At 32.5% G+C, this 12461-nt stretch overlaps 1 protein-coding gene across 2 annotated transcripts in view; it reads left to right on the forward strand.

The window, feature by feature from the left end:
- The window catches only part of TSBTYPE2 (tryptophan synthase beta type 2), a 104142-nt gene extending 98340 nt beyond the window's left edge, over window positions 1–5802 (forward strand). For both annotated transcript variants that reach the window (XM_089831543.1, XM_089831544.1), the window contains one exon: window positions 4874–5802. In XM_089831543.1, coding sequence (XP_089687669.1) covers window positions 4874–5130 — 257 coding nt within the window. In that variant the 3' untranslated portion in view covers window positions 5131–5802. The remainder of the gene's footprint in view (window positions 1–4873) is intronic.
- The last annotated feature ends 6659 nt before the right edge of the window (window positions 5803–12461 follow it).

Below are 12461 nucleotides of genomic sequence, written 5' to 3' on the forward strand. Positions count from 1 at the left end.
TATCAAGTTTTAGAGTTGTTTTTTGAGGAACAAAAGAGGTAATTACCTAATACAAACCGGCCTAGAATCCAAAGGTCTTATTTTCAAAGTTGCATATCCCACATGCAGAAAATCAGTCCCATGTTATGCCAGATTACTGAACTTTAGAGTTGCAGTAGGGTGCAAATTTGGTGCATAATAGTGATTACATATGTAGGAATATGGAGTTTGGTTGTATTTGGATGATGGATCGAACATTGAAGATGAAAGCATGGAAATACACTTGCATTCATGGGGGAAAATCTCCAATATTTCTCCAAAAACAAACAAAAACAAGTAACAAAATATGTACAAAAACTAAAAAGAAAAAGAAAAACATACCTCTTGGTTTGACTTAAACTTTGACAAACTCCAAAACTTCTCTTTTCATGCAATTTCATTTATGAGATAGAAGAACTTTTGCATTTGAAACAAAATGAAGATTTCATACTTATTTAATAACTTCATGCAAAAAACTAGGACTGCACTTGAACAAATGGATAATAAAGAGCCAAATAATGCAGCAAATTAGCAAAACAAGCAAGAAATGCAACCAAATCAAATCCTCACACTTACTTGGAGAGCAATGAACAAAATTAAGAAGAAGTTAGGATGAACTTGTTCTCTCCAAAATTGGGTTCTCCAAGTGAGTTTGCATGCAATGACTAAAATCCTTTGAAAGATTCAATCTTAGCTTCAAATTAGGCTTAGAAGATGTAAATGCATGTGCAAGATGTTGCCAATGATCTTGCAAATGTCTCCCTAAGTGCAGATCACACTTCTTGAAAGGATTTCAATGTTTGAAAAAGTCTCCCTTTGGCAAATCGTTGTCTCCAACTTGTATCGAATGTGCATGTATTTGATGCGAATGCTTAAAGATTTCCTTTCCTTCCAAGCTGCTGGGTAAAAACATGGTCTAATTGTCCTTCAAGATGGTTGTTTTTCCTTTAGAAGAGCAAAATTGGGTTTAGAAGTGCTCTTTACATGTACATTTTTGCTTTGTAGTTCCCAAAATCGGGTTTAGAAATCCCAAATGCATGTTTTAAATGGGCAAGACATATGCATAGAACTGATGTTGCAACCAAAATCAGGTTCTCCAAGATCAAATACATGTGACATTTTTGATGAAAATACATTCCTTCAAGGTAAATCGGGTTTGTGAGAGGCTTTTGCATGTCACTTTTTCGCCTTATAAGCCAAAAACGGGTTTAAGAAAGCTTTTGCATGTAACTCATATGCATTATCAATGCACAAGTTCAAACATTTTTCTTCAAGGAGCAAAATCAGGTTCTTTAGGCCCTATTGCACGTCATGCGTTTGCACATAGTGAAAAACTGGGTTCTCCCAGCTCAAGTGCATGTTGAAAATGGTTAATGCAAATGCGTGTTTTTTAGTTAGAAGCCAAAATCGGGTTCTCTAGATGCATTTACATGTGAAGTTTTTGAGTGCAAGAGAGAAATTCGGTTTAGAAACCTCAAATGCAAATTTTAAATGTGCAATGTAAAGTCATGAAACTCATCTATAGACCAAAATTGGTTTAGAAGAGCCCATTGCATGCTGCATTTTCATGCCTTGCATTTACATGTGTTTTGACCAAAACTCCACCTCTTTGGAAAATCGGATTCTCTTGGATGCATTACATGTAAATGGATTTGAAAAAGAACATGTAATGGTGTTTCATCACTTAAGTTTTCTAATTAGCACATGTCTATTTGAAAATATCACTTAAAGGGGTCAAATACATATTTACACTACATATTTTACAAATTATGTGTAAATATGTTGAAAAGGTGATATTTCAATTAAATATTTTAAATTAAAATATCAAAGTAAATTTCAACATCAAATTAGACTATAATGTGATAAAGTCACGTAAGTGATAAATTTAAAAGCAACTAAACATCAAATTATAACATAAAGTTCACCATAATGACTTTAATCACTAAAGTAATAAATCTAGTGTGATAAAGTAACTTAAAAAGATAACGTAAATTCGTTTTAAGTTATATTTCAAAATGTGCAACTCAAGATTAGAATATAAGGCTAGTAATTGAAATATGCAATTGAACTTGGAGAACCCACTTTTTAGGCACTTAAACTTGACATCTTTTGCCTGACAACTCCGATTAAGTCCTAGGATATCTCGAATCAAAGGGAAAAGCAAAACAATAGCAATAGATTGAAGGAAACAAAAAGACAAAATAATCTAAACAAACACTCAAAAATGCAAAAAAGATTTTGAAGGTCTCAAAAATCAAGTATAGTCTCAGAAATTGAAAAAATGAAAAAGACTTAATGAGAACTTTTAGTAAAGAGTTTCATTATATAAATTGGTGACAATTGTGAACAATTTTTGCCAATCAAATAATGAGTTATCTCAGAGAAATACAAAACTTAATTGGAAAAGTTTCGTACTGTTTAAGACCTTCATATTTTGGCCTCATTGTTTGCTCAATCGGATTCCTCATTCCTTGTTTAGGTTCACCCAATTTTTACCTATGTGACAACTTAATCCTTAACAGTTTTCTGAGTAAATTATTCTTGATGATTTTTTTTTTGACTATTCATTTTTCTTTTATTTTGTTTAATTATTTTTCCAAATTATCAATTTCACATAGATATTTTTTTCTTTTCTTTCCAAACTCGTTAAAATTTATTATCAATTTCAAATTGTATTCTTTAACATTCATCAATTCTTGTGAACTCTTCTTTTCCTGCTTTACCTTTTTCCCAACTTTTCCCATTAAAATAAATAATTAAACTCACCTTATCATTCTTTTAGAAACTTCGTCTGCCTTCCAATATCTTCTTATTTGTTGTGATTGATTCTGCAATCAATTTCAATAATGCCTTTCAAATATCCTTTAGCAGCTATAGTTGGACCTTTAATATCCAATGCCTACAAGTTGGCCATCCTTAAACATCACTCACTAAGAAAAAATTTAAGCTTGGAAAAGGTAAGTTAGTTTTGACTTTTAAAACTATTAGCCTAGGAATCAAGTCCTAGTGTGTGACTTTTAAGCCCGCACTACAAGCTTTTGTTTTTCAATACATGCACCTTTTCTTTAACTGTAACAACCAAAAACTTCATAAATATTTATTTCCTGAGTGACAACTTAATCCTTTTCGTGGCAATTTTTTTAAAATTATTGTTGCAGTGATTCCAACGATTCCTTCCATTTAAAGATTTCAAATACTTTAAATATAATAGACCTCATCTAACCAAAAATAACTTTTTACCAATGACTTCCATTTATCTTGGGATCAAAGTCTAAACACTTCAAAAACTTATGATTTATTTATCTGCAGATTCTCCTTTGTAATCGATGCTGGACAGCTAACTCCAACTGGTCCATGGTATTTTAAATTATCTGTATTATTTTCTGATTTCACTTGTTCACAGCTTTCTTTAAGTTATTGCAGCGAACAGAAAAAGCATTATTTTCCTTCAAATTCTTTTCAATCTGCTCCAGCCAACATATCTTCTACTATGACATGCATCTTCCTCAAAAAATAGCTTTTTAACCTTTCTACCACTTTTGACAACAGCCCTCAACAACCTTTGACCAGCCTCTCATTCTTCTTTAGATATGCGACCTTTTGCAATGCCAGATGGCAAGCTTAAGCTTGTAATGATCTGAGATTTCTTTCTCGGATTTCCTCAGGTTTCCAAATGCCTCCCGTTCTTTAGCCGTGGTTTACTAGGGCAGCGATTTCCTCAATCACTATTGGCTGCCTTGGCTTGAAATTGCACACTTCCAGTCTTCTTTCAAGCAGTGATCATTTGTTCTGCACCTTCTTTTGCTTCAGCGACATTTTTTGGTTTTCATACGCACCATTTCTGGTAATTTACAATCTGTCTCTGTCACTGGCTGGCTGCTGCCTTCTCACCACATACCTCTAACCTAGCTCTGGTACCACTATGAAAAACAGATAGTACCAAAAACACAGAAGAAATACAAGCATGCACAACTACAACATCAATATGAAGCAAGTGTTATTATTAATTATTATTAAATATTAAATTGATTATATTTATTTATACAAAAACTGCTCATCGTATGAGCTGCACACAAAAGTTTCTAGACTTCAGAAGATCAGAAACATAATTAAAATCTTACCTGCCAATCAAAAATTATTCTTGTTGTAAACATGACATAATTTTTGGTTTTAATTAAATGATCCTAAATTCCTAACTGTCTAACTGCTACAAATTCATTATCGACATACAATTACAACTGCAGATTGGTGGAGAAATTAACTCCTACCAACCTATTAAACAAGCAACAACTGCTGAAAAGTGGAGATCCGGATGCATCAGTTTCTGTAGACATCTAAGAACATAATATTTAGAAATTTGTTTAAAATTGTGAAGTAATTAATGACCAGAAACATTAGTAAAAGGCCGACAGATTAAGTTGCAATTGCTTTCATGTTTACTACGATTATAATTTGAGAGCTCTGTTCAAAATGCCTTACTGATCATACGGATCATGCTACTTACAAATAAACATTCAGATTCAACAAATACCGACAACCTTAAATATTGAGAAACAAAGTTAGCATTTTCTTTTTAACATTTTTGGAGATTAATTAATATTGTAGTGTTGAGGGTGATGAGGAATTACTTCAGTTTTAAGGGGAATTACATTGAGCTACTCGCTTTCTTACAGTTCTGTTGTCGTGCTACCGTACTGCTACATAATGTAAAAGAGATGACCCCCTTTCCAAAAGGTTATTTTACCTCTCATAATAAATGGCAAATACCAACGTTGGTTTTAGTTTGTTCATTTTGCAAAGTAGATAGAAACTGTGCAGAAGTTATAAATTATAATGAATATTTTTGTTTAAACAGGAGCATTACAGTTTGCACGAACAGAAGGCATAATTCCAGCTCCAGAACCAACTCATGCCATTGCTGCTGCAATCAGGGAAGCATTGCATTGCAAAGAAACAGGTGAAGACAAGGTCATTTTGATTGCGTTGTGCGGGCATGGTCATTTTGATCTCTCTTCGTATGAAAAATATCTTAAATGTCAAATGATAGATCTTGAATTCTCAGAAGAAAAATTCAGATCAGCCATGGATAGTATTCCAACTCTTAACCAATAAGATTTCTCTCTGCAATCAAGATAGGTTGATGTAACGTACCTAATTATAAGATATATCTGTGTTGCCCTTTGTGTTTGTCTTTGATGACAAATAGGGTATTCATTGGCATTACCATCATACATAGGTTGACATGGCTTGGCTTACAGCGATTCTTGTATTCTGCATGACGACATATTCAGATATCCATTTCGGGTGAGTTACATATTCAGTTTGGTGGCATTGACAGGATTCAGACGTTTTCTTTGTACTTGTTATGCAGAGCTCTATTTGGCAGGAACAGATGAATTGATAACAAGGTTGTCTGCACTCTTAGTATGCCTATGGTGCTAAGCATATTCATCTCATAAGCATCTTATATAGCTTGGCTGATGTTCAAAGTGCTGACCAAGCACTTGATGAAAATAATATTACATATTTGAATTATATACTAAAGTGCTAAAAAGCACATTCTGTGCTTGAGATTGTAAAATGTTGAATAGACAAAGTGCAAAATCGGCATTTGATTAAAGAAAAGGAAAGTCGATGTGTTGCAGGCTAAGCACATAAGGTCAGTTTTTGTTAATAATGGTGACTGTTGATTCACGTGGGTGTGAGTAGCTACGATATACACTAGTCAGATAGCACTCAATCTTGAAAAGGGAATAACTAATATTTCAATGTCATTTAGCATAATATGTGTTATCGTTTTCTAATGTTATCAGGGACAGTAGATTTTTGCTTAGTTACTGGATTCCTCATATAAAGGTCGGATCCAGATCCGGGCTTGGATCTGTGAGGATCCGATCCTTGATTCTGCTTGTGGATGCGTTAGGATCCGCGACCGCATATCTTGAGGGATTCACAGGCAGAATTGAGGATCCTGCCCGGATCCTCATGGATCCAAGCCTCAGCCCGAGGATAAATTTGTCATTTCAAATTAGCCTTCTGTTGGGTAGAATCCTATTGATCATTTCCAAATTTTATTTGAGTCTTAACAATTTTATTCTAGTTGAATTGTTTATCAATTCGTTTGCAGTTTGAACTTCATGCTTTGTTGGGAAACATGTTACTTCCATAGACATCTTGACTGATTGTAATTAGATAGGAATAGATATTCATGCCATAGAATATTAAAATAGAGCTTTCTCTGCTCATCTTTCAGTTTCAGTGAGATTCTCTTGGTGACTTTTCTTCAATTTTTGCCATCCTCCTAACTGAAATATGGCATTATAACAGAAATTTACACTGAATTCACTATAGTTAGAAATGAAATAAAATTTCAGGGGTATGTTCCACTGCTGCATTTTTTCTATCAGAATTCAGCATGAATAAAAAGCACACATCCCTATTTGAGTGCTGAACAAGAAATGATGCCTTGTATACATAAACGCAACCTTCAAACTCATTATTAGTTGAGCTATGTTGACCTTCAAAAGTTGAGAAATGTAGTACACACACAGACACACACGCACAAGCGCACACGCACACGCACACACATCCCTATTTGAGTGCTGAACAAGAACTGATGCCTTGTATACATAAACGCAACCTTCAAACTCATTATTAGTTGAGCTATGTTGACCTTCAAAAGTTGAGAAATGTAGTACACATGCGCGCGCGCGCACACACGCATGCACACACACACACATGCACACACATGCGCGCACACCTACGCATGCACTCGCACACACAAGTGTGCGTGTGCGCACACACACACAAATCATAATTGGGAAAAGAAAAATCCCGAATCCACAAATCATTCACGTGCCCGAATCAGATTCGTTTCACGAATTGGCAAGTAAGGATTTTTGACAACATTACATTCGATTATGTGATGAAGTTTAAAGCACACGTCACCTATTAGTGTTTATCAACATTTTGGAGTTCATTTGCTATACACAGTTAGTCTACACTTGATTGTGACGTGGCGTATCTTGATCACGTGTGTTTTGAGTGTGTAATTGCTTCGACTTGAAATCATTTCTATTACATTTAATGGATTTCAAATGCAATTATGCTTTGGTCTAAGACATAACATGTTGAGGAAAGAAGGCAGTTTCTAAACATGTTTTTGTGGTTTCATTTTGAACAAACCCTATTGCTGCAATGGTTGATCTTGAGGCAATTATAGGTAATTTTATAACTGGTTTCTTCTTGTGACTTCTACGAGTATGGAAATCATTATTGCATACAGATTGATTTGGTGGTTTTAATCGCTGATATTGGTGGGATTTGTTCATAGATTTCAGGGGATTAAACTCACTGTCTTTACCATTGTTTGTGTTTTTGGTCCAAAGCATTGAGTGAAAGCAAAACAATCGAAAGAGGAAAAATTGGCAAAAAGCTTTTTGAAACTTGAAAAATGATGTTTTTTTTTTCCAATCGGTTATTTGACCTCAAACCATTGTAAAATGGCTGACTTGAAATGTTGCAAAAAATTTTGCTTGTTACTGTAAATTTTGTTACTTGTAAAATGTAATTTATTTTAACAATGTTATCGCAGAGGTTAAATTTGTTATCAGTATTTTTTAGTTTGCAGATTTTTTTCTTTAAAATAGTTAGTAGCCCTATGGACCTCTTTGAAATTTTAAAATTTTGGTTTTCTCCTGGTTCCCATGGTCCTTTTAGTTCACATTATATTGAGTTTGGTTCAAGAATGGGCCTTGAACCACCTTGAATTAGTTCAATGCGGTTCGACAAGTACATGGTTCAGAAGGTTCATTGAGTTTGAAGGGCTCAAAAGTTCAAAGGTTCAAAATGTATGGTTCGAGTTTAAAGTTCATTGGTCCAGTGCAGAGATTCAGAGATCGAAAGTTTGGGTTCAAAGACCCAGTTTAGTGGTTCAATGAATACAATGCAGTTCATCTGGTTCATATATGATTCACAGGTTCACAAGTTCAGATTGATTCCAATAAGTTTGATGGTTCATAGATGTAGCTTCAAATTCATGACAGGTTTGATTTATGATATAAAAAAGGAATCTGAAAGACATTTGACATGTACAGATTAAAGAAAAGGACCCCAGTGGACTCTCAAGTACTCACATTGCTTGACTATGATAAAGATATCATGAATGGGGACCGAGTGTAAATCATTTGACAATATCCCTATTAAAGTCCAATTCATAATAGATGGTGACACTAAGATGATAATAGCCTCGACCACTGCAACATGACGGTTTGAAAAATATTCAATGATTTACATTTATATAATATTGAATATGGAATGTTTGATTCCTAAGTTCCAATGAGGTTTGTTGCAGTTTGAGTATTATGACACGAATAAAATTTTGACTTGATTCTGCAAACCATTTGTCAAAATGTTGATTCATGCAGTGAATATCATTTGCTTTGTGGTGCGTCATCGACTCCCAATATTTCTCCACCAAGGCGGTGTGCAAAGTTTGAGTTTGAATGGGCAATCTCAAAATGTCACCGGTTACAACCTTTGAAGATGAAGGCTTTGATTCAAACAACGACAGTGTTAAGGCGACCATTTTTTATTTTGGCAATTTGATGTGTCGTACATACACGTTCAGTGGGTGTAGAGCCCTGTTTTTAAGATGGTGCATAGTGTCTGATCAAAGCGGAGTTACGACAATAGACAAGACTTGGTAGATGCACATTCGATACTTGGCACAAAGGCTTCTTGAGTTGAAGTTAATAACTAGCACTTGCATCAGAAGAAGGTGCAAGGGGTACGCGGATAGGTATTTGATTTCAAAGTATAATTAAAGGTTTGTATAATAAAAGTAAGTTTACAAAAGTGTAGGTCTTCAAATATGTATTGTTGTAGAAAGTAGTCTATTAAGTAGTAGCATCAAATAGTGTTTGTGGCTTTTGTAGGTTCTAAAAAACCATCGCATGAACTGCATGAAAAGACAAAAAATTATATTATTGCTACTTACAAATCTTTTATGTTTCTTTAGAAGGTGAAATGTTATCATTGAGGAAAGAGAGTAATTTAACAACTAGTTCTTTAAAAGTGAGTGTGTAGCTTATTCTCTTGGTGCAAAAAAAAATTTAAATAAATATAAAATATAAAATCAATAGGAACACAAGATGAATCTTAAAAACCATACAATACATACCAAAATTGATCGCATAAACTTGCAAAACATAAATTAAGACCATAAGCAATAGCTTTCAAGAGTTAAATTGTATGGATTTCTCTCTCCATATTTGCCAAACTCAAAATTCTAAATAGGCAGACAAAGTTTAGAACATCTCAGTTTAGAACTGTCTGCAAACACAAGCATGATATTCTGAGTTCAAAATAGTAGTGAAGATTCCAAAAGTAGGTACTTGTAGCATGGGCATTTGTGGATTATAGTCAGTGGACTAGCCGAATGCTAAGTGTAGTTGAGTGGAGACAGTGAATAATATTCGAGTTCTTTTCCCACCATGAATCTGACTCGGTTTCCATAGGCTTTGTGGATTGGGGGTTTTGTGGGTAGTCCTGAGATGTCAACCATTGAGAGTTGTTTCTGTTGGATTTAAGAAAAAAAAAATATTAGTAACTTCATAAACTATAATATTATATTGTATAAATAATATAACACATTTAGTTTCAAAATTCTTAATATCATCATTTTACTTATAACAACATATACTCACCTCATACTTTTACATATTTATTAACATTTGAAAACATCCACAACTTGAAACAAAACTAGAGCACAATAACACTAATCATCAAAATAACTATGCTTATAAAACCTCTTTATATTTTTATAATTAATATGGGCAACCTTTTCTGTCTTATTTACTTCAAAATTTAAAAGCATATTTCACTATTGTCGCAATATCATAATATATAGAATATTTCATAAATATTTTAGCAAAAAGTAACTCCTCAATATAGAATATATATATAATGTTTCATCTATTTTAAGGAAACTAACTCCTCAATATAGAATATTTATGAAAATTTTGATAAATGTTGTTGTGAATGAATATCTTCATTCTTTTTCATCTTATCTCTAACATTATAATTGGGTGAAAAAAATGAGCATGATTATTCTAGTGTTGTTTGCATGAAGTATCATCAACTAGATTGCTTTAACAAAACACCTAGTCAATAAGGCACATGCTAAGCTCTAGAGAAATAAGGAAAACAATGATATAATATTTATCAAAAGAAATTGCATATGGATGTGGTTTAAAAGAAGTTATTACTACTAACTTGTTAGATGAGAGTTTTCATTTTAAAGCAGTATTCTTATCATATGATTCTAAGGCCCAATATTTACAAGCTTTCAACCTTAACTTATCACATTGTCAAAAAGTGGGATCAACATAAATTTTGGAGGTGTCATTCATAGAGCTAGTAGGAAAAGAAAGGAATCTCATTTGTACAAGGAGTTGGAAGATGTGGAAACTTTCGCTTAATCCTATCTATGTTATAGGGAATGTAAAATGTCTCCAAAAAAAATGTAAGATCATTCCTTTATGAAGATTATTAGAAACTCAAACAAACATATTATTTTTAAGGATAAAAATTAAAAGAGAGAGATAACAATAATTAAGGAAATTAGGTTAAAGAGGATTACAAATGATGTTAAGGCCTTTGAAATTATAATGGTTAAATATTTCAACAAAATAATAGGAGTCCATGAATATCAATGAGATCTTAAGACCTTTTCAAATGTTAAAAGAAGTCCATGAATATCAATAAGTTCTTCAACTTTCAAAATGTTGAAAGGAGACCATATATATCAATGAGTTCTATGACTTTCAATTTGTTGAAAGAAATTCATGAATAGTAATGAGGTTTTTAAAAGGAGTCCATCAATATCAAAGAGTTCTTAGACTTCCAAACTATTAGGAATCGATGAATATCAATGAGATCTCAAGACCTTTTAAAATGTTAAAAGGAGTCCATCAATATCAAAGAGTTCTTAGATTTTCTAACTATTAGGAATCCATGAATATCAATGAGATCTCAAGACCTTTTGAAATGTTAAATGGAGTCCATCAATATCAATAAGTTCTTAGACTTTCAAACTATTAGGAGTCCATGAATATCAATGAGATCTTAAGACCTTTTAAAATTTTAAAAGGAGTCCATCAATATCAATAAGTCCTTAGATTTTCAAAATGTTGGAAGGAGACAATAAATATTAATGAGTTCTACGACTTTCAATTTGTTCAAAGAAATTCATGAATATCAATGAGTTTTTAGACTTTCAAACTATTAAAAGAAGTTCAACAATATCAAATAGTTCTTAGACTTTCAAACTATTAGGTCCATGAATATTGAAGACCTTTTCAAATTTTAAAAGGAGACCATGAGTAACAATAATTTCATAGACTTTCAAAATGTTGAAAGAAGTTCATAAATATCAATGAGTACTTTAGACTTTGAAGCTGTTAAAAAAGAGTCTCAATGAATCAATGAATTCTTACACTCAAAAAATGTTAAAAGAGGTTCATAAATTTTAATAAGTTCTTAGATATTAAAAATATTTGAAGTCCACTAATATCAATGAATTCTTAAACTTTGAAATTATTAAAAGAAATCTATGAAATCAATGAGTTCATCCAAAATTGTTGAAAGAAATCCCATGAATATCATAGAGTTCAAACTTTCAAACTAATAAAAAGAAGTTTATAAATAAATGAGTCCCATTAATATCATTGAATTCAAAGATTTTCAAACTAATAAAAAAGTTCATAAAATAAATGTATTAGACTTTCAAATGTGAAGAAAAATAATGAACATCAATAAATTTGTCAAAAATAAAAAATTATGAATGACTCCAATTTTACTAATGTCCCTTTTTATCACATTTCTAAAATAAAATATTATATAATTCTTTTAGTTAATCTATGGAGTTGCAAAGATATATGAATACTTTGTTTAGTCACTGAAAGAAACACAACAACATTTACACAGGACAACCCTGCCATGTAGAAGATATTAAATTTGTAGCATATCAGTCTTTTCACATAATTGACAACCACAAATGAATATGGTCAAGTATATGTTTTCCTCATCTTGGTGATATGATGGATAATGTAAATGAAATCAAACATACACTCCTATACCATTGGTATCTTCTGTTATTTACAAATTTGTAATGCAACCAGAATCAAATGTAAAGAATCAATCCGGTGAATGGACATTCCATAGCCAAGTTTTACATCTTCTATTCTTTACAAATTTGCTATGAAATTGGAATGAAATGCAAAGAATCAGTGATATGATAGAAATTAAGAATCAGTGTTATGACAGAAAATTCTCTTTGAGCTTGGGGCTGCATGACTAATTTCATCTAGTTCAGAGGCCACCAATTTGGGAAGCACTGTGTTAAATAAGGTATTGATTGAGTTGGCATTCAAGGCCAATTC

This window comes from Cupressus sempervirens, chromosome 5 (genome assembly GCF_028749045.1).
Source record: "Cupressus sempervirens isolate cs-2001-9-10 chromosome 5, ASM2874904v1, whole genome shotgun sequence".
Taxonomy (NCBI): Eukaryota; Viridiplantae; Streptophyta; class Pinopsida; order Cupressales; family Cupressaceae; genus Cupressus; species Cupressus sempervirens.